A 24,783-nucleotide genomic window follows, 5' to 3' on the forward strand; every position below is an offset into this window, starting at 1 on the left:
TAGTCAGCTTCTGTAATAGTTACGAATTTCTCCGCTTGGCAGCGCTTGACTCAATTGATAGGGTGAGTGAGATATAGACGCTTGGAAGAAAGAAGTTATTCACAAAACAGAAACTCGCAAGAAAAAATACGTGTCTGGTGATAGCAGGGGCGGGTCCAGGCTGAATGTTTGGGGAAGGGCGGTCGTTCGAAGTCAATAGATTTTATTTTACATTTATAATACAAGGGTGAAAATTCTTAAGATAGATTTTATTTTTAAAATAAAAAAAATATCCTATTCTGGGGAGGGAGCGATCGAGTCTCGAAGAAGAAAATATCATACCACTGGTCTAATTCCTAGCTCTGTGTCTTTCGTGCACATGATTCCGTGTTCTATTTCCGGCGGAGAGCATAAAAAATTAATCTCAAATCATTCACTTTCAATATTCATCTGTCTTCTTTAGACTAAATTGCTGGAATGTTAAACTATTTTTTTTTTTCAATTTTCGAAGGAAACAAATCTTATATTTCATGTTTCTTTATAGTAGAACAGCAGACAAAAATACGTAGTTACTGAAAATGTACTTTTTGTTCCTTATATTCATACAAAGAAATGCTAACAAAATGCATATTGTCGGAGGAAAGAGGTGTTTCTGTAACCTAAAGAAAATAAAGCGGAAAATATTTACAGTAATGATGCTTTCTATTCAGAAAAACTTGGCGATCAGCATTTCAGATTTCAATGAAGTTATAGAAAAATTTAAAGCTCGAAAAGAACGAAAAAATACCTTCCACTTTAAAATAATGCATATTTACTTAATTAAACAATTTTATTTAACTGTGTGCATGAATATATGCAATTTTCTTGCTTTTTTTTCCCTTCTTTTTGGGTTAACGATGTCATTCGTGGCTTACAGCACATGCTATATACTCGATTTATCTTTTGTTCAATAACATAAACGTAGAAGTTTTGTATATAAATAGTATATAAACGTACATTGATAGTGGTTGTTTGGAAAAAAAAGGAAATAATTTATATATTAAAGAAATATTAGAGAATACACTTTAATCAATAAATATACAAATGGAGCTTAAAAGGACTTTCCTCTTCATATTTTCTGAATATGTTTTGGATAAGACTCAAGAATGCTGGGAGAGGGGAACACTTGCGCGTAACTACATATTCAGAAAACCTTTGATATTGCAACATTGCAACCGGTACTTCTACAGACCACGAACCGCTACTGTCCTATATCAAGGTAATAAAACCATAAAATTATTATTTCACTATAAATATTCTATATTAGTGTACCGCCATAGAGTGATCGTGAGAGAGTGTGAGTTACGTGGCCCGCACACCTTAAAAACAAAGGCCAAGTCCTGGCAGCACCATCTTGCCAGGACCGTGACGTGTGAGTTACATGACCCTCACACATAGCCAAAAACTAAAGCCAAGCTCCGGCAAACAACATCCAACCTGAGCCTTCTTCCTTCCCATTACCTGAACCTTGTCGTAGCTTGAGGGCTTAAACCCTGAAGGGTGACAAATTGGGTTTATATAGCTGCTACAAAGAAAGAGTTGTTCGGATCGAGTAGATGAATTCAAATTACCACCATGACTAGTTTTCCCTAATCAGTAACTCAAAATTTATGGAACGTTTTTGTACCGTGTGACCTATCAAACAACTCGTCTAGATGAGCAGTTGACGAATATTTAATGAATATACTGATCTGACAACGTGTATAGGTGAAATCGTGAAAAATATATAAATTGAAATACGTGCACCGAATGTGTCACATCTAGTCATAACAATGAGTCACATTAGTTGTGATACCAAATGAGTTACTGTTGACTAGATATTATGAATATGCTTTTCTCAGCTTTATAGGTCCATTAATACAGGATATAATTGAGTAGTGCATATTATATACTTAATTTACTAGTCATGCAGATCACTTTGATATATATATCTCAAGTTGTTCTATATATTTCCAACCCTGAAGGGATGGAGTCACTTCCAGGCAAGGAAGTCAAACTTGTTTTGGAACTTACTCGACAAATCCTTACAGGAGATATATAGGTTATCCCCAGATTCAAGGTTCAACTTTGGAGTCAGCCTTGGTAAGTTTAAAATATTATTTTAAAACTTAATACCTTACAAAATCTAACTTAATATTCTTAATATATTGTTCCACCTACAGTACTCGCAATATTTTTTTTATGTATTAGTACATAATTTTATTGTACACTCGTAAAATCACAATCTCTTCTTCACAACATATAAACAATATCCACTTCACTATGTTCAGCTGGAAGTTACTGATTTAGTAGCAAGTCCTTGACAGAAGGAAGTACTTAAGTGAGCCAATTGCACCAGTAACATCATTATGATCAAAACCTTACAGTACATATACTTAGTATATGCTATTTTCAATTTTGAATCTAGTAGTGTTATGTATCATATACAACCATATACTAATTAAATATTTTCTTGGTTTAAAGCTCTACGTTACAAAACTTACAATGCATTTTTTTTTTATTATTATCATTATTTCCGACATTTTCGTGAAATATTTCATTGATTTATGAATTGTAATTTTCTAGTTTGAGATCATTTGTTTCCATTACACGGGCATCAAATCTTACTCATAATTCTGACAAGTTTCGAGCAGATTGATGAAACATAGCCCTATAACATGATTTTGAAGAAAAACAGCGATGTCTAACATCCCTTATAACTTTATTATTATTATTATTATTATTATTATTATTATTATTATTATTATTATTATTATTATTATTATTATTATTATTATTATTTAAAAACAGCGAATTAACTGCGACACTTCTGACGTAGTCTTTAAACACAGTAATACCATGAAACAAAAAGAATCACCTTGTAATCCTAAATTCATTTTTTTATACATATAAAGAATATTTTCTTCGCTCACATTAGGAACTTATCATATTCAAAATGTTTATGACATGCTGATGTAATTATGTATATCGTTTTCTCTGTATTAAAAATCCTTCGATTAAATAGAGAAATAATACTGACTTTTTCCCCTCAAAATTTGTTTCAATATATTACCTCATCATCACCTGACTGACATGTTGAAACTTAAAACTGTAATATATTTTGTGAGAAAAAAATCTTTGTTTTACTGCTATATCAACAATAAAAAATTAACTTAATGTTGAAAACTGACCTTTTTGCTATTTTATTCAACCTATTACTAGCTCTGAAGTACTAGTACCAGTTGCTCGCGCCAACTGGGCTTTGTGATGGACAAATACGTGTGCGTAGCCTTTCTTGGGGTTCTTGTTCCTCCCATTTTCTTTCTTCCACAATTTAATTTATTCTCATCATCACCGTCCTCGTTAGCCTATACGGCATAACCGTGGGACGTAAAACTGAAAGATTTCATTTTTACTTAAAACTTGATCCATTTTCATATACTTTAGGCTCCAATTGAGTAAGTATTCTTTCAATTTCATTAACACACTCTTTTAATGCCCTTTCATTATTTTGTTTCATACATCGTACTTTAATATCCTTTGAATTCATTCGCCATCTAACATCACCTATCACTTCCATAATTTTTTATATTGAACTTACTACGATAAAAAAAAACATTAACATTACTTACTGATATATTTAAGTAACTAAGACCTAGGTCTGCACCAGAAGACTAAAATCTCAAAGAAAATGGAGAAAAGGAAGAATTTGTGTCGCCGTACAGATGGATGAAACTTTTTAACTCGAGTTAGGGATGGTATGTAAAGAGCAAAAGCATCACAGCAAGCAACATTTACAAGCATTTTTGTAGAATTTTTAGTACTGAGATCGGTGTACTGAATTTTTAGTACTGAATTCTCATTTTCTTCCATCTTAAATAATTTTCTTGTTAAGAAGCTACCAAATATTTCAATTTTTTCATGGATTTTAAATTTCGCCCTTCGTATTTTTCCATCAAAATCAGTTTTCGAGTAAAAAAAAAAAAAAAAAAAAAAATAGAGTGAGTTTTCAACTTTGATCTTTTGAGTTAATATGGACAAATAAGCTAAACTTTAAATAAAAATTGGACAACTAGCGAATAATTATTTTTCTGTTATGTAATGCATTCTATCGAAGTATGCTACATGTATTTCAGATCCTTTCTGTAAAAATAAAACAAAGGAAAGCAAGAAAGATAACTTTGTTAGACTCGCGTATAATGTTAAAAAATTCTGGTCTTACATCCCCATTGATATTATTCATACGATCAATTTGCTCAAACAAAGAGTTTGGAGCTAAAGTAACAAATGGACTTGTGTGTACTTGAGAAAATACGGGGTTTTATAGAAATACTTTCATAAGGATGACCGTACCTGCATAACTTAAATACTCACTTTTCTTTTAGGGAATTCTATAGTGGTGCTACTAAGATTGTTAAAAAAAATAAAATGTTTGGACCAGATATTCTACAAATATTCGTTATGCAAATACTGGAGCAAAATAATTATTTCAATAACAAACAATTGTTCAGATAATTATCTCCAGATGTAGAATGAATTCTAGAATATTAAATTTGAAAAATTTATTCACATAACTGAACAATGTATTTGAATAGCAAGTACTCAAATGTTAGAAGAATTTTTTAACTATTTGAATTAATTATAACATCACTATAATTACTTGTCGAGCATGTGGGATACATTGTAATATCTCAAATTACTAACCTAGCAATTTTCCTCATCTGTCTTTCCTCCAATTTTTGGCTGAAATGCTCAATCATTCATTCTTAGGGGCACATTGCGTTGTAAAAAGGGACTTAAGAGCCTGACGTACTAAAACAATATAAAGTTTATCATTTTTCTTTTGCTTGTTTTTTCATAAGTGAAAGAAGATAATGAAATGCAACTTACCACAATCACGGGTAATGTTATTCTACAACAGAAAATATGAACTTGAAGAATTTTCAATGTTGCGATCTATAGAAATTACAGTGTTGCCAGAACAATGTTTTCCCCAAAATCTAAGTTGAGGCAGCGACTAGAGGAACGAACTTAACTGCATTTGATTACGTATCATGTCGTCTTGGAATCCTGTGAACTACTTTTTAAGTAACATTATTGTTTAATTTTAATAACTGTATGTTAAAATTATTTTGTATATTACAAACTAAATAGAACTATTATTTAAAAAGTAGCTCACAGGATATCAAAACAACATGATACGCAGTTGAGTTCGTTCCTCTAGTCGTTGCCTTAACTTAGATTTTGGGGGAAATGTTATTCTGGCAACACTGTAATTTCTATGGAAAACGACTAAAAATTCTTCAGGTTCATATTTTATGTTGTAAAATAACATTATCTATCATTGTGGTGAGTTGCTTTTCATTATCTTCTTTCACATATGAAAAACAAGCAAAAGAAAACTGGTAAATTTTGTATTATTTTTAGTATGTCAGGCTCTTAAGCCACTGTATTCTTCTGAGAATGAGTGTCTGAGTGTTTAACTCGAAATATTGGTGGAAAGATTGATGAAGAACATTACTAAATGAATAATTTGAGGTATAATAACATCACAAATTTCAGCGTGACTGGTTTTGATGCTAGAAAATCTTCAAAGGTATTAAGTATACATGTTTACATTGCTGCAACCCTATCCGGGCCCATAGAGATACTGAAACACAGATGAATATTAAAGTTTTTTCAACGTGAAATTTATTTTAAGTTGGATATTAATAATTGACTTTCGGACGTACTAGGAAACATTGAATGACATCTGGAGAACGGCGGCCATTTTACTTGATGGCATTTTGTAAGCGCTTGAAAACTGTAAGCCAAAAGTAGTAATATTGTTTGTAAAATATCATTAACTTGAAGATGACTGTTTTCAAAACTTTTAATTTGAGTATAGTAAATTTTCAAATATTTCAAGATTTCATTAGGTAGTCCTTTTTAAGTCGCGATTACGTTTTGTATTTGATTATTTTGTCTCATTATGATTATCACCCCAACCAACTTGGCAATATAGAAGTAACGTATATCGGTCAACTAAACACACCTTTTCTTCGTATCTGCATGGAACTCATATTACTTAAAAGAAATACATTAAAGAGAACGGTGATACTTCCTTTAATAAATACAATATTTTTATGTGGTGGCTGAACTGACGAAAGTTGTTATGTACGTGAAAAAGAAAAAACTCTGTATGTTTACTTGAGATTATTTCAAAATCACATTCCTTGAAAGATTGAAATGCATGCATTATTGCTAATGTTAACTTGTTTTTCTGTTGTTTTTTTCTCTTTTAATTGGATATTATGTCATCTATATTTTTAGTAGTTAAATAAGCCTTGTATTGTATATAGAACATCCATGTTTAGTTAAACTTGTGCTGACAATATATATACTAAGTTCTTATATAGAATGGAATTCGACTTATTTGATCTATAATAATGCATTACAATAGTATGTTTGATAATTGTAAACTTTCTATTGACTATTGAGAGATTTTATAAACTATCTCTAATTATAATTGTTATCATGATTTAAATGGAAGTTACGTAATCAACTAACATTAAGTTTTAGTATATGTACCTTCTTGTTTTAAAAGGAGAAAAAAAAAAAAAAAAAACGAAAGACATTCTCTTGGTTCTTTGCAACAGTATTCCACTTGCCTTTAAAACTATATATATAGTACGTACTAAATATCTATAAACGAACGCATAAGTTCACAACACTGTTTTTGTGTTTCATTTGCACCTATTTTCAGCAAATTTTCTTCTATTTTTTTGTCTGTTTGTTTTATACCATATGGTCTTATAACAGTTTCATCTGTTCTTTTGTTTTGTCAGTGCAGATCAGTTCACAATCATGTTTTATTATTTATACTTTCTTTTGTCAATCAGTATTAATTAGTTGGTATAAATTAATAATGTTATTCCTTCATGTTGTTAAACTTTTGTGTTCGTTTTTCACATTTATAATAATGTCTTTTATGTTCTATGCACACGAATTTCATTGTCGGTTTCATACATATATATATAATTTTTGTACTGCAAGGCAGTTATCACACTAATATCTTGTAAGACTTCGCAAGAAATATAACAGATTAACAGTATTCGTAATTTTTCCATAAGAGTAAAATATCTTTCCAGTTATTTCTTATTTAATATGTTCTTTAACTCAGTTGTGCTGGTACCTATGACATTAAATTAAGTAAAATTATACATCGTTCAATTATGTTAAGTCATTACTCAATAACAATAATTTTAAAACATAATTATACAGCATATAAATTATGCTATTATTGCATTATAATATAAATTTTATGCTCATAATGCAATATTTTAATGGAGAAACAATTGCGATAGATACAACAATATACGTGGGTAAGTAAAAAATTATCCTCAATTTTGATATAATTCTTCTTACATTATTCATACGGACCTCTGTCTTTGTTTATTTTATTGTTATGCTGTTGTGGTCAGCTATGAAAGTTTGATCATAATTCCTTTATTTGTCTTCCTTTTGTTGCAGATAGATCATGGCCGCTCCATTAGAAGTTTGTACCAAAGAGGAACAACGAGCAGTGATCCATTTTTTGTGGCCGGAAGGTATATCAGGGGCCGCAATCCATCAAAGACTTTGGACACAATACGGAAACAGTCACTCGTCAGACTAACAGAACCATGCATGTCACGTGCATGCTCAATGTTGTCATTATTTGTAGCAGCACATGGTCATCCGGCTCCTTCCTCGCGCGTAACACTTATGCGACCATTTTTTGAATTTGTCAATCCATCTCTGGACACTCCAAGATGTGGCAAAGTACTATTCCCCTATTGTGCTGAAAGTCTTTGATGGATTACGGACCCTACGATACACCTTCCGATCACAAAAAGCGGATCACTGCTCCTTGTTCCTCTTTGGTGCGAACTTCTAATGGAGCGATCATTATCTATCTGCAACAAAAGGAAGACAAATAAAGGAATTAGGATCAAACTTTCATAGCATAACCACAACAGCATGACAATAAAATAAATTAGGACAAAAGTCAGTATGAACATTATAAGAAGAATTATGTCAACATTATGGATAATTTTTGACTTACCCTCGTATATATTTCATTTTTCAACAATTACATAGGCTAATGTAATAGCAAAACAAGATTAATATGCCATTTTGAAAACACTTTGCTTTATTTAACTGCTTGCAATTCTTAGAAAACCCTTATAATATTAAACGAAATAAATATAAGTTTTGCTATATTTTATGTTGTAGTTTACAATAAATATAAATACTTTTCAACTCTTTTAAAAATTGAATAGAGAAAACAACAATGATATGTTTCTTACATAAGTCAAAAAGTCAATGTTTCATTTTATATTCACTTTAACTGGTGTGCAATTGACAAAATTGAACCAAATTCAATGCTTCAGTAAAACTTCGCGTACACTTTTAAAAAAAAATCTGAAATATTAATTAACATTAAGAAAGGAAAGATCAATTTTGAAGCATCGATAGACTTCAGTTTCTGTGTTTTTTCAATGTAAGGTGGCACGTGATGTCCTACTGTTACCTTAATTCTGTTGGTATTATACAAAAATGCAATACAATGGTTTACGGAAAACGCCAGTTTGGAAAGTTAGTCAAAGTACAGTAGTTTGTACAATTACAGTAAACCGCTAATGTGTGTGTGCAGCGTGAGTAAGTTGGCAGGGATAGAATCTGGAATAGCGATTTGTGAACCGTTATATTACACTGTTGTTTTAAAACGTAAATGTTAGTTAAAGATGCAAATATGCTATCATTTCACGTGCTACTTTGTATTTAAAGCCACATAAATTACAGGATTTCATGTTAGTATATTGTTATAGATATATTGATATTTTGTATATAGGCTATCAAAAATGATACAAAGACGCTTCCATACTCACCTGAGAAAACAGGGAGTATCTCTACTTGGAAAATTATTGACAAATACTAAGATTAATATATTGCAGTCCAGTAATCATAGTAATATAGAGATCGTCTATGTCTCTCACATCAGGAGTCTAGGTATACGTATTCCGTTCGTATTTTATTCCATATCATATAAATAAGGAAAATATTCAACTTGTATTCTAACAAAATTCCAGCTAACCAGTGCAGTATATATATATTTTAAGAGTATACATCTGTGTTACAGCTTCGGCTATGTAACATAGCCTTCCTTAGACACATTAAAGAAACAGGACATAAGATAGATTGGGAAGGAGTAAAAGGATTAGAAAGGAAGAAAAGGAGTGTGATAAGAAAGTGGAAAGAAACCCAGTGGATTAAGAAATATGGGAAGAAAACGTTTATGAATTGGTCTAGTGGACTTGTAATACATGAATTATGGGAAAAGATGATAGACAGAATAGAAAGAAAGAATTAAAAGGATCAATACGAGCTGTTGGAGGAGGTGTACAATGGAGAACGGCAGATGGACAAATAGTGAATAGAAAGTGTAAGTAACAAACACCTAATTAAAAGTTTAGTTCTTAAGTTTCATAACAGGTACGCAAAAAGAGAAAGTGACAACATCTAATTAAAAATTTACTTTTTAGAACCAATTAAAAGTTCACGTTTTGTAATGAGAAAGTGGGCGGATCTTGCATTCAGACTGTATATAGCCTGTCAAAATTGGGTATTTATTTCTCTCATAATGTGTCTGAGGAAGGCTATGTTACATAGCCGAAACTGTAACACAGATATATACTGCTCTCTCTCTCTCTCTCTATATATATATATATATATATATATATATACTGCTTTGGTCAGTTTGAGTTTTATTAGTAATCTTGAATTTTCCAAAGCTGCAATGAAGAATTTACAAATGGTATCCTCAAAGAAAATGTCTTTTATATTATCGGCAGCTTGAAAACAAAGAAATAATTCAAAGTACTGTAGGATACATATATACAAAAAAAAAAAAAAAAAAAACTCTTTCCTTTCTTAACTTTAGTTTCACGTGGTGTAGTCAGGAATAAACTGAAAACATGTTAAAACATTTATTAGTTAAGAAATATAAACTTTTACATAACCCCATTTTCACCGGTAGTGACACACTTCTGACATAATTCGTTCCGCTTATAAAAATAGTCCTACAAAGTTCTTTCAGGAAATATCTCAGAGAGCGCGACATATACATGTCTTTTTGTCTTGTTACTGACTTTAACTACCTGTTTCCCATGCACAGAAACTTTTATCAAATGAACTCTGGTTTGCCTCGGCAGAAAAGATAAGGACATGCACAACTCGCGCTTCAGAGGAGGATCCTAAAGGGGCCTCAGGACTGTTTTAATATGTGGTTTGAATACTGGCTAATGTGTGTTCCTATAGCGAGGATGTAGTTTTGTGAAAGTTAGCATTTCTTGTGTAAGAAAAGTTTTCACAAGTTTACAGATTATTGTTGACTCACCACTATTTCTCTGTTATTAATTTACATGAAATTCGTAAATATATTCATATCTTATTTTTAAAAATCCCATTCGATTATAGTTTTTTGGGAATAACCTTATTATTTTCTATTCAGCAACTTTTGACTTATGCCTTTAAGAAAACTCTCTAACATCAGTAACATATATAATATGTACTATATTAATGATAAACTTGTGTTTTTGTACAACACTTTAAATGCAAATTATTTTGGTCAACACAACAAATATATTTTTTTGGCATTATGTATTGAGAAAATACATTCGTCAAATGAACCCTGTCTGTAGATGAAATATTTGAGATTATTTCCTTTTTTTTTAGATGACAAGCAACATTGTCATTTGAAAACATATGTAAGCTTTAACTACTAAAATAGTGTGATATAACGCAGTTAAGAACTTAAACTTTGTAGACAAGACTATGTCAAATTTACAAATGCTTCAACTTTACCCGGCATAATATGTTATTTTAATTTTTTTCTTATGTTAGATATATGAACAAAAAAACTGTATTTTAAACTATAATGTGTTACAGTTCCGGATATCTACCATATCCTTCATCGTACACTATATAGACATTATAGAACATAAAGGAAGATACGGACTTATATATAGATCATTCTTATGAAAAAGTCTAAATTCTATTGGATGAAGCCTTCAGCCAATCCCGTAGGTCTCCGTGTCAATTTTCCTGCCAATCACGTGCTGCCATTTTTGATCCTTATAAGGGCCATCTTTAATTCCATATTCGTGTCTACGCAATCCAAAATTCTCTGCCATAACGCATTAATAGGTAAGCCCCCTGTCCAGTTCATCAGCTTATCTCTTCCTACCTTCTTTATCCAATTTGCTTCTTTCCACTTCCTTATTATCATTCTCTTCTCTATCCCCAATACTTCTGTCTTACCTCGGTTAATTTCGTGAGTAGTCTCCTTAACATGTTTGTATACCACATTGGTGTCTTTCCTCCTCTTCACCTACGAGATTGGATGAAGACTTCAGCCAATAAAACTTAGATTTTTTCATAAGGATGACTATATATATATATATATAGTCATCCTTATATGACTGCATCTTCGTTTGTGTTCTATAGTGTCTGATGAAAGATATGGTAGACATCCGAAACCGTAACATATTTTGTTGAAGCTTTGGTTAGTATTCTTTTGTTATAATATCAAATCTAAAGCCATAGATAGTGTTATTATGAACAAGAAAATTAATATTTACAAGAAACATATATTTAAAAATAAATTTTGAACCATTTGTACGCAGAATTGTAAGTAGTTATTTCATGCTACATTCTTGGGTAAACATGAACACGATTGTGAAAATTTTACTCACAACAAAAATTACAGATCATAACAATGTAATAAAGAAAGTAAAAATGTTTGCTTCGCTTGATATAAAATGATATTTCGTATCTTGGAGATAACATTGATACAAATTTTGGTGTAAGCTTTCTCTAGGATTCTGGAAGAACTTCGGATTGAGCAAGAAACTGAAATTCTTTTCTTTATATTCACAAAAATAATTATTTTTTTCTCTCGTAGCTTGATAAAATATACATATATTTCATGCACGTATATAGATATATATATATTTGATCATTACGATTCAATTTAAATCAAGTTAGCATTTAAGGTTCACAATTTATATTTCTTTTAATATAATAATAAGAATACTTACATTATTATTGCAATTATCGGTATCCATTCTTGTAAAAAATACTTTGTTTTATTGCATCTTAGTTCCACAAATAATTTAATGAAATACTTTCCCGTTTCTCACTTTTTACGCTATCTTTAAGAAATGAAGGATGATATTGAGAAGCTACAATTATTGTTTAGGCCTTGCATTTTTTCTTCAGTTGATAAAATCGAGTACATTTTCTCATAATTTATCATTGTGATTTCTAATGATTAATGATATTTTGGTTGATTTAAAATATATGAGATCTGTAAGGAAAACTACATCACAGTTATATTTTGATCTACTGATGATTTGAAATATTTTAAATGATAAATCATTACAGAGCTTCGGGAACATTTCAATTGTATAGCTACAAGAACATCTATGTGTAACTATACTAATCAAATACCGAAGTTTCGTTTCTTAGCTTGTAATTTGAAGCTATTATACAGTATTTCTTATCCCTGACGTTTAATCATCATATTTACTAATATGTAAATATACCTTTATACCAGCACACTTCTAAGAATTATAAGTTATTGTTGGCAGAAGTTGCTTTATTGTGACGCAGTAGCCTGACTACATGATAGTTAAGCTTAAATACTTGCGTAATGGTTGCTAGAATGTAATATAATTCATTAAATGAATAACGAGAGGTATACGATCTAGTTGGTTATTATTTTTTTATAAGTTTAGCTTCCCATTTCAGCACCGAAACTATATAAGACGTGGGCATATAGTTTAAGGTGGAGTCCGAACCACCATAATTTGTTAAATGCTTTCCCACCGAGAATCGAACCTGAGACCTCGTGCACGAAAGGCGCGCGGCTAGGCACGAGACCAGTGGGAATGACCATGTGGTCTAGTGATTTGTAAAGGATATTAGTAAGGGCAAAATAGGCCCTCAGAGATGGTTATGGGAAGATGTGAATGATCTAGAATGAATTAGGTATGAACAATGAAATATAATACCTAGGTTTATCTAACTAATATATAATCTTTGGAGATAATATTGTAGAACACATTTTTTTCTTTGATAATTTACATAGCTACTAATACTTTTGGATGTTGTACTTCTTTTATATAAGTATTCACAATTGAATATGTATAGCATACTGCATGTATTAAAGGGATCAAGGATCTCACTACTATTCAAGGATCTCATACGTAGTTTACAAGTGATCATAATTTACTTCATTTTAAATAAAATCTAGATATTTAAAGTTAAATACACATTATCAATTTTGATATAAAAAAATAACGTTGTAAATAGACTTAAAACTATATTGAGTTTAGCTTTACTCACTTCGATCCCATGATATTGCCGGTACCAAACCAAACTCTTTACAAAACTGTCAGGCGTAGATATAAAGGTTAACGTAAGACTGTAATAACATGTACTTCAACTGAAAATCGAATTCAGTGATAATTCGGGGCATTTATTTAGTCACTAAGAGCCTCATTTCTCTAACTTGGAGGTAGTCAAATTAACTTTTGAACACATCAAGCAAATCAAAAATCTCAGGACAAATTCTTATGAATTGAACTTTAGATTGAATCGCAGCACAAAACAAACAGGAAGATCAGCTATGAGTAATTCTACATACTGACCGTAATTAAACAAGTCTAGTATCATGACTTGTGTGAAATAACGAATCTTTCTAATAATTTCAGCTTAGATTGTTATTATATATTTTTATTGTGAAATAATTCGGTACCTCTCATAATTGTCTTTCTCAGAAACATTTCAGTTGTACACATAAATACAAGTAAAATAAATATGTAGCTTTATTAATCTAATATCGAAGCTTCGTTGAACAGTCTGTGCAGTAGTTTAAATTTGTCATTCGTTAAGCATCATATTTTCTAACGTTAAGGATCATATGTTTTAAATATAAATACTGTTTATACTAATATACTTTTTAGAAGTAATACTGAACCAACATCCTAGCCTGTTCCTGTGAGATTTCCCAAATCAAGTAGTGTAGAGTTCGGACAGTACTTGGATGGATGAATATTAGAGAAAACCTGTTGGTATTGGCAGTGGAGCCTCGTTTCCCAACGTTTGAGGATAATTAGGGAGCTACTTGCAAGAAATATGTAGCGAATTCTGATTCCATAATACAAAATAAGAAAAAGTACTGAAACTAACTGGGGTCCATGCATCAAAAATTTATACCGTCAATATCTTAGTAATTAATAGATTTGGTTAATATATCAAATATAATTTTCTCTGATTATAACTTATTCTTTTGGAAGATAATAGATAAGACGATCTCAAAATACACGAAACCTACTTATGAAAAAAAAAATCAATTCATTCTTAATGTATTTTATGCTTTTAAGAAGCAATTTTGTGGTAAATGAATCTCAATGAACACAGGTTTTGGTCTAGTCCAAGGTTAGTCTATTTTTTAAATGTAATTTTGGGATATCTCCATTTGACATTGATACGGGTTTAATACGGGCATCATATTTCACTATGATTCATATCCCAAAGCTCCATTTCCTCAATAAATATTCTGAAATACAACTCTAAAACGAGAACATAAACGAAAGTTTTCTGTAAATGTTTTTTTTTTTTTTTAAAGTATCGACTGAAATACAACTCTAAAACAAGAACATAAATGTAAGTTTTCTCTAAATATTTTCTTTAAAGTATCGAATTAGTCCAGCGAAGTGCTTATTTCAAGATTTTTAACTTATTATAATTTAATTTGTAGCTCTTCCTTCTATCTCCTTCATATTTAAAAATAACGCCACCTTCTGAGATATACATATTTATTTCATGATTAATTCTAATAGCAACGTATTTTGCATCGTTATATTACTCATAAATGAAACAAAGTATTGAAAAACGTAGCTTTTATCATTATTATTATTAAAATAATTTCTATATTTATGATAGTCCCTCTTCTTAACGATTTTCATATATGGAACAAAAATATTGGAATGAATATAGACACTAATATAGCCCCACTTAATTTTTAAAACCAGAATATGTTCTATCTAATGGCAATGAAAATAATTCACACTATTAGAAGTAAAAAATATGTGAAAAACTCATTCAAGAAACGTGCAGGTAATATTGCTGCACACCATCTCTAATATATACTACTTAGTTTTTCTTTCAATTAAGTAATTAAATTAGTGTTTTATGTTATTATATATATATATCTTTTTTTAAATTCACTAACAATGTAATGTATTGGAAATTTTCCCAAATACAAACCTATATTTCTCTAACGGACGTGAAAAAACAATACCAGTATTGTGGCTGTGTTTGTGTCTATCATCCCTTTTTTCACAATATATTTTTTTATGTGCATTCTCTGCCTACTCGTAATACCTTCTTTAGTACAAAATAATAGTAATAATAACAAAGAAACCGAAGTTTTCCCCTTCTTGCCAGTGAAGTACCACACAAAGGAGTCCAACAAAGGGGAAAATTCTTCATCACACAATGTAACGTATTAATTCTTCGTCCGCTGCTAAACAGAAGTTTAAGTCATAGTTCCGTATGCTCCAGTTTGTCCGTAGCATTACTAAAACCTGCTACCTCGTGGTCGTCGTGTGAGTGGCAACCCACTTTAACCATCCACAGCAAGTCTTTCATGGTTGCTTGGTGCATGGAGTACACCGCAAGAACAACTAACACATGCATTATGTTGTGAGAGTTTAGATAAAAGTCTACACAGCCTGGGAACCATTTTTCAGGGATATTCATGGCTCCTATTGCACCTCCTATCACTGATAATAAATCCTAGAATAAATAAAAAATGAATCAGTTAAAGATAACTGCGTGAAAGGCAAATCAATATTAAATGTTATATATAAAGACCGTTAGTTTTGACAAAAATGCCAGAAATGTCAGTATTTTGGAATATTTATAAGAAATTGTAAATAAATGACATTGGCCATATTTGCCATTTTATGATTATTTATTTCAGTGGCGTGGCGTAACACTTTTACAATTGTTACCGGTTGCTGATATTACAAGTATCTCTAGTTTTTCAATAACAGAAAATCTAGTACTTTTTGCTTTTAGCGAATCAATCATTTCAGACTATAGGCATTGGCAACGATTTTTTAAGGGGGGGGGAGAGTCAAATCCCAATTCATTAACCTTAATCTTTTTGAAAAGTGTGGCTCTTCAGGTTTTTCAATTATTTACTAAATATAATCGAAACCGTCTCTCAATGATCTTAGATATTCTTCAAAGTCATTTTTTTTTCTGCAAAAATTTACATCATGAATTTCCTTCTCTAAGATATTGAACAAGATTTCTTATCTTGATCCTATAACATAAAACAGTTCAAGTAAAAAATTGAAGTCAAAACTTTAAAGGGTTTGGTAGAATTTTGCTGCACTAACTCTGGTTTGAGAATCTCATTCGTCGATGTTTTTGTCATGGATTTAAAGAGTCCTAACAGTTCATCTTTAAAGAATACAGCACATCATTTATCTTACTTCTATAGTTCCACCTTGTGTTTGAGGCTGTTGGGATACTTTTGTTGACTACACAGGCCGGTAGCTAGCCCAAAAATGTAGGGGGGGGGGCGGCTGAAGTTCGGAGGGCCCATCCAACCTTATTATAGTTCATCACCATATTATAGTTCGTTTCCATGCGTACCGTGAAAATTTTAGAGGGGGTAGCAAAAATCTACGGGAACCGGCTCCCCTAATCCCTCTGGATACGGGCCTGTGATTACACAGTCCAAAGCATTTGTTCTTTTTGAAGACTTTGAGAATAAAGAAGCAAGTCACGACATAGTTTTAGAAAAAACTTACAGCCTTTTGTATAGCCAACGGACTTTTTTACACTAAATTAAGCCTATAGGCATGACAATGAGAAAATAGACTTTTGTACAAGTATATCTTTGTTTAACAAGAGGCTGCTGCTTCCTACCTCAACAACCATAACCGAAGCTCCATCGTATGTTTGAGCAACAAGTTTTCCGTATTGAAAACGAGTCAGACTGTCAAACACAATTTGGGACAGTCAAACTACGGTATGATTAAGACAATTGCACCGTTCTCTTTCAACACATCAAACTGCATTAAAGTGCAAATTCAACTAGTAGGCTAGAGGCTATAATAAGTATTCCAATTAGAAGGAGCGTCGGGAAACATCTTTACTTCTCTCTAATTATCATTACTATGAAATTGTATACTGTTAAGACAATGAAAGAACTTTACGAATACGAAAATTACAGCTAAGTTTCCACACTGCTAGCTCGATCCTCTATAGTGAGAGGAGAGCGAGTAGAATAAACATGCTGATGATATTCTAGATTCTCCTTGTTTTGACAGGGAAAGTTCCTATTTTTTCCTGTTCCACTCAGCCGAACGGTAACATAAGGGCCATTCCAAACGTCCAAATACGAGTGCGCAGGATGCTTCTGGCTGGCACGCTGAAAGGTACTTCTGGAGTGAATGACCGCTATCGGGATTGGCGTTACCTCTGAAATCTACGGTATCAGCAATAATATGTTCCTATTTGACGCTGGCAGTGTAAATGCGCCATAGGCCGTCCCAACTTAAAAACAAGAAAAAAGAAAAAAGAAAAGAAAAGAAAGAAAGAAAAGGAAAATATGTAAACGTCTTCCCATGTTGATGATAAAATTTAGAGACATATGAAAACAACAAAAACTTTCATATTTTTACCGTTACCGCCGGTAACAGCGGTAATATGCACTACACGTCCCTGATTTATTTTATTTATTTATTCACAGTTTTATACAGTACTAGCAATTAGCTGAAATCGTAAAACATAAAGACAAAAACAAATAAATAAAATGAAATAAAAAAAAGATTCATCTCACAATAAACAAGGTTCTCATCAATTGAGTTCTATTGTTTCTCTTAGACGTAAAAATGTTGACAATGTATTGTAATTGTGCGCTAGTCTGTAAAACAAAGCTCTTTACAATCGATAACCTAGGTGTCTCATAAGTTAGCAAATTGAGAGAGCGAGTTCGCCGCCAAGGAATACGATAGTTAATCTGCGATAGTAAAAATTCAGAGTCAATTTTGCCCTTGATGATCTTATACAAATCAAGTAAATCAGTTCCACGGCGTCGTTGTGGTAAGTGAGAGAGAGAGTGAGCAGAGAGAAGGAAAGTGGTCTGGTGGGAAGGTGCATAGAGCATGAGACAGGTCAGCAAAGAGATTTATTAGTGAAGCAACTCAATGAAGCAACTCAGAATTTGATCGTATAAATTAAATCATACGGGTTTGTTTGCTCAAGGTAAACAATTAAATGTCATGATTAATAAGAGAACAAAGGCACTATCTTACAATCTTATTTACAGTGTGAACAGAGGACACCCTGCTTAAGCACTTTCACTGTCTAAACACAAACTTTCGCTCTCACTTTGTATGCGATTCCAAGACGCATCCCCCATTTTATACCTGAAATTTTGGCAGAAAAAGTGCGTCTTAGAATCGAGTATATTCGGTGTACTGAAAATCTTTTACATTACAATATAACATGTCTGAATGCAGTTGAGGAGTGGATGATACTATCGGGGCGCCCTTCTCCTTTGCTGCCCTCTAGCGTTGTCACTGTTTAGCAGATTGCATCTAGTGTTATTTGGTTTCTTCTGTCGGTAACACATATAGCCCTGCCATAAATTACTAGTAAACTGTCAAAAATAATATCCATTAGAAGTTCTTCATCAGTAAAAATATTTCAATAAGTCTAATATACGAAGAAACAAATACCTGTAAAATTATGTGGAGGAAGGCGGAGGGTTCCCCTCCGCCATATTTGGAGCATCTCAGGAAGCAAAGTGCAACCCTCATTGCAAAAGGCAGCGCGAAACACAGCCTTCTTTCCCACGGTGACCAAGCTCGTAATGCCTACAAAAACGTAAATTGTTAAAGAAATTAAGATCAAAGATAAAACTGAAGTACTATCATACTGTAGTCAAAAGTTTATGCTCTTAAAGTGGATAACGCCTAACAAGTTTGAAAGAGATGGAAGATCATTTAAATGTACGAAACAGAAATAGTTGCAGCTAATAGAAATTAGAATGTCCTTATCTCAATTTTCATGATATTTACAACACTAGCAATACTTATACAACACTAGCAATACTTTTACAACACTAGCAACAATAGTATTTCAAAATCAATCAAGACTCAGTTTAATTTTAATTAAACAAAAATTTTCAACAGATGGAGGCAGAATTACTTACCCTGTAAGAATACCAGATGAGGGGGACAGGAATATAAAATAAATCGTCGAAAGAACTTGAAATTTTGAAATTAAGTAAATTATATTAATTCAAAGGCATTAGTGCTGTATCGCCGGACCAATTTGAAAATCGAAAAAAGTAAGAAAATGTACTGCAATTGATTATATTTGGTTGGATTACATTAAGTTACGTTAAATTACGTTACATTAGGAGTTCAGTATTACAATACGAATCCATAATATTAGTATTAGTAGTAGGAACGGGTTAGGAGCCCCGCAGGGGTTGGTTAGGTTCTGTTCTCGACAGGAAATGGGCAAATTAAAGACTTGCTCAATTTTTTCTGTACATTTTACATTCTATGGATAGGTATAGTATTTCCGTAACTTTTACTATTCCCCTTACCTGACTTTCACTCATTCTTCCTCACAAACTTAAATAAACTCTTCAATTGGCCCGGTAAATTTCCTAAAATTGGTTCGGCGATACAGCACTTAACCCAATTCAAATCCTGCTCAGATGGGTCATTCTGACAAATATATTTAAAAAAAAATCTTAATTTGTAACATAATAATATTTCCTCTTCGAAACCTCAATAGAGGTACTCAATTTTTGAGACGCAGTTATGGACTCTTCTATATTCTTGAAGTTATAAATGTTTGTAATATAAAAATGAATATTGTAGAGTATATTCGATAGATATGAAAAGTCAGTTAAAACTTTATTCTTGCTTTTAAACGTTAATGTAATGTCACTCACATTCATTAATTTTAGATATTACTGGCAACTTTGTTATCTAATTTTATTGAAAGTGGCAGATGTCCGCTAGGATAACCTAGGTTTAAAAGTGATTATTAAGTATATTTTTCACCGAATGTATATTTTATTACTTCCTGTTTATGTTCCAATTAAGTCTCGTTTGCAATATGTCTTTTCTGATTCCTTGATCAATCACCTCACTGTAATACGACTTAAAAATTGTAATTGTATCTAAATAAATGTGAAAAATATTTTAAATCTAATTATATCATTCTAGTTCTTACTGTTTTCTTGATTTAGCACATAACTTTCATTGAAAATTAGCAACCTTGTTCTTTCCTGATTAACTATTACTGTAATTCTTAAATATTGAACCCGGTATATGTAAGACATATTTATTTATTAATATGTAATTAACTGAAATAATACCAATTAAAGGTTCTGTAAAATTATTAAGCAGTGCGAAAAACATGAAGCTGGAGTGTCATATTCTTGTTTTAAAAATCTGGCCATGGCAATCTTTCTTGAAAAGAACATACTGTAGCTATTCTTCCAACTTCATAAAACATTTAGTATTTTAGCTTGAAATAAAGACCCGAAACAACCAGAGAAGAAGCATATTTGCTCACGTATGGCCAGAATTTTGAATTAAATATGTACATTCAAGATTTTGCACATAAAATGTCATGCACATGGTGCAGGAGCGTCATTTCAGATTTTGCTTGGGGGGGGAGGGGCAAGACCACTTGATATAAGTAAAATTTCGCGTTTTTCATTGATTTACTACTATTCTATTGATAAACTCTATATACATCTCAAACTCAGGGGGGCAAATGCCCCTCCCTGCCTCCCCTAAATGACGCCCCTGAGATGATGCCATGTGATTTTGCTACCACCTTCCACTTTTCTAGTGTGAACTTGGCATTGAAGTGCGATGGAGCTAAGCAACTATTAGATTACGTGCACCTCTTGACTTGACCGCAGTTCTGTGGGCAGCTAGTAGTTTTACGGGGGAGTGTGATTTTTTTTCTTTAAGGGACCAGTCTTCTTGCATGTTAAAAGCGAACCAAAAGTTTTCTTTCAAAATATGAAAGAATTAATAACTAAGCAGACACATACGCATATTATGCATATACATATTACTATTATTCTATTGCCAGTACGTTACCTCAATGGTTCTCAACTGGTATGTCACAGAGTCCTATCGGGCATGTCCAGAAATTTTAGAATTTAAAAATCATGAAGCATTTAATAATTAATTAAAATAAATGTTCGAACAAATCATACCAGTCAACGTCTCCAGCAGCAGTAACAATACTCAGTGCTACATAGGGTCAATACTTTATAGACACTTATAAGCTTAATATTATAACTGTTCAAGCAAGCTAGGTGGTGTCAGGATACCGTACGAATTCAGTAAAGTGTGTCAAAAATCAAAAACAGTTGGAACCATTAAGTTACCTTTTTGAAACAAGACTCTTGACAGTGTGTGAATTCAGAATCATAGCCTTTAGGAAATGTACGGTACAGATAAGCTATTTATATGAAAGTCCATTTGTTTGACTGCGTTTATATTGGTATAAATTGTTTCAAATAAAAAAACACGATGAAAAAAATAAAATCAAACTCTAGCACTCCTATGCAATTGTATAATAATAAATTCGCAACTACGTAATCTAATTAGTACAAAGTGGATGGTTAATTTCAATTGTCTTAATTTTTTAACGTGTTGATATGGCTTAAAGTGTACTTTTAATATATATATATATATATATATATATATATATATATATATATATATATATATATATATATATATATATATATATATATATATATATATATATATATATATATATATTTATATATATATTCACATTCTGTCACAAACATTCTTCCTTTGCTGTAAGTGTTAAATATAAGTTTTTAAGTTTAATAAACATAAAACAAACAGGTTTTCAGAGTAGGGGCAGGAGATCATTTGGGAACCAGACTTGCATTTGCCCCACCGTGGCTGCACTTCTGCTTTATTGTATATACCTTGAAATCTTATGACTGCTTTAAGTGATTTTATGAAAATATTTAAATCCTTATGAACCCAAATCCTAGATATCCTTTTCTCCCCATTTTGAAAATGTAAGCAATACAAATAGTTTAGTAAATCACTATACAGGGTTAGCCTAAATGATTCATCGGGTTTCAAAGCACCGACCTTCAGGTCTCATGCCATGTAATTTCTTCCTGTAGAATTATGTTAATGACAAAGTTTCTGTACCCCCAATGCCAACAACGCTGCAAGAACTGTAGGAATGTATCATTGCTGCTGTGACGGGCATTGATGGAAACGTGCTAGTGAACGTTTGAACAAGAACTGGATTACCGTTTGGACGTGTGCCAAGCGACCAAGGGCGAACACATCGAACAATTTGTAGAATGTATTAGAAACTTGATGAGTGTTCGTATCTTTTCATGTACAACCCGCCTTTGTACGTCGTAGACTTGTAAGTAAACAGTGTTTTGACAAACGATGAATCACTTAGGGTAACCCTGTATTTAAGCTTAATAACTACCACAAAATTTACTCTCAGTAGCAAATTGGTTGGGTCAACGTGGGTCAACCATCAGATAATTGATTACATTTTCGGATCGGACACCAGACAGCCAAAAATTTGCCTATATAAGACCTCCACCCTTAATAGGTGTGAAACTTATGTTTTTTTTTTTTTTTTTAAAGTTTCATTCAACATTACGAAATTACAGTTGACTTCCGAACTATGGATATTAAATATTGAAACCGGTTGATCCACCAATTTTGGCTTCAACAGAGAGCACTGATAGTCGGAAATTGAATACATTCTTGGGAATCCATTTTCTGCTGCTTTTCATCTGATACAGACGGACCAGGGCATTTTAGAACTTATACTTAAACGTATCATTGATTAGAGTCTGGTAAAACGTTTAAAAAATAAAAAAATAAAAAAAGATGGTGGGAAATCGAATTTTGGTTCAACATTGGTGAACTACGTAATTTGTATAAGAGGACAAACGTTGCAAAGTAGTTTTTTTTTTTTTTTCGAACGTATGGTACTTTGCATATTATCATTGGCAAGTTACGAGGTGTGATCAAAAATTACGGTGAATAATTTTATTACAAACAAACTAATAAGGTTACATGGAATTTGATTTAATTTTTTTTCAAAGTAAAGTCCTTAGCTTGCAACGCACTTATCCCAACGTTGAATCCATGACTGGAAGCATTTCTGGAAGGCTTCTTCTGGAAGAGCGTTCAGCTGCTCTGACGAGGCCCTCTCAATGTCAGGAATGGTGTCAAAACGTTTTCCTTTAAGCACGGTTTTAATTTTTGGGAAGAGCCAGGAATCGCATGATGCTATATTTGAAGAGCACAGCGAATGTGAACAGACATGCATATTTTTTCGGCTAAAAACTCGCGGATCAAAAGCAAAGTGTGGCACGTCGCGTTTTCGTGGTGGAGAAGAAAGCCATCTGTCAATTTCATCGGCGATTAAAATGCTTTTCATGGTCCCATACGAGATGTTTAGTTCTTCGGAAAGCTCTCAAATAGTCATTCGCCTGTTTGAACAAATCATTTGTGCCACTTTTTGCACTTTTTCATCTGTTTTTGACGTCGAAGGATGTCTCGATCGTTGCTTGTTTTCAATCAACTCTTTGCTGCTTTTGAATTGCTCGTACCACTTGTAAACAGTCTTCAGTGCCACCGCTTCATCGTCATACACTGATTTTGACATTTCATGAGCTTCTTTAGCACTTATTTGCAGCTTACAACTAGACTTAATTATGGGGCGCGACAGACACTCTTAATACGTCCTCACTCTTCTGCCTCCGGAAGCCAACTAGCATGTCACAACTCGCTCAAACTCGACACTGCCTGTGCCAAGTTTTAGGCTACCGGACTTACTAGTTGAAATGGATACATCATCGATAGATGGCAGTGTGCAACTACATTCACTGTACTTTTTGACCACACCTCGTATTTATAAGTTGTTAACGCAATCTTTCGCAGAGCACCATTCCAATTAGCATATAACAATTTGCCAACATTGGTCCAACCATTTTTCCTACTGGAGTGCTTAGCTTATGTATATACATATAAGAGTAACAGAAGTGTGTAAAAGAAATTTGAAGCAGAAAAATAAAGTGGATGCTGTTTTATTTTATTTAAATTGTATTTACCTTATAAAGACCCCAAATAGATAGGAGACAGTAGGAGGAAATAGCCAGCCATTGGTATACCCATGGCAGACAATACACAGACGCACACACTGCAGGAAGAGCCCCTACCACAAAAGATCACAACCAAGTTAGGCCAAAATATATTATAACACAGAACGACAGTGGCGGAACTACTGTGACATAAGTATCTCAAACTACGGGCTATTGAAAGGTACGGTAGATGAAGGAGTGGAGACAAGCGGTTCTGATTCATTGTACGTAAACTTGGCTATTAAGTTCAGTGTTGCCAGGTTCAAGGATAAATCCAACGGCGTGAGAATTTTTGACACGGAGAGGTATTGAGAGATGTTTTACCCAAAGATCTTAAATGAAGGAATATTTCTGCGTAGTCTTTAAAAATAAATGACTTCAAAGTCTTTGAGAATCGAAAATATTCTAGGTTTTGGTGACCAAGAGATAATTTTTAATAATTTGATTGGTCGTCTATCATC

The 24,783-nt window shown here is 32.4% G+C and overlaps 1 protein-coding gene across 1 annotated transcript in view; it reads right to left on the bottom strand.

Annotated features, from left to right (window-relative positions):
* Positions 1 to 14,972: 14,972 nt before the first annotated feature.
* The window catches only part of LOC145684226 (progestin and adipoQ receptor family member 4-like), a 39,491-nt gene continuing 29,680 nt past the window's right edge, over positions 14,973 to 24,783 (bottom strand). The window contains exons 2-4 of the mRNA XM_081756316.1: positions 24,293 to 24,396; positions 18,849 to 18,986; positions 14,973 to 15,885 (exon numbers count right to left, since the gene is read on the bottom strand). Of these exons, the coding sequence (XP_081612442.1) occupies positions 15,631 to 15,885; positions 18,849 to 18,986; positions 24,293 to 24,396 (497 nt within the window). The 3' untranslated portion in view covers positions 14,973 to 15,630. The remainder of the gene's footprint in view (positions 15,886 to 18,848; positions 18,987 to 24,292; positions 24,397 to 24,783) is intronic.

The sequence above is a fragment of the Thermobia domestica genome, chromosome 4, assembly GCF_964235325.1.
Source record: "Thermobia domestica chromosome 4, izTheDome1.hap1.1, whole genome shotgun sequence".
In the NCBI taxonomy this organism is placed as follows: domain Eukaryota; kingdom Metazoa; phylum Arthropoda; class Insecta; order Zygentoma; family Lepismatidae; genus Thermobia; species Thermobia domestica.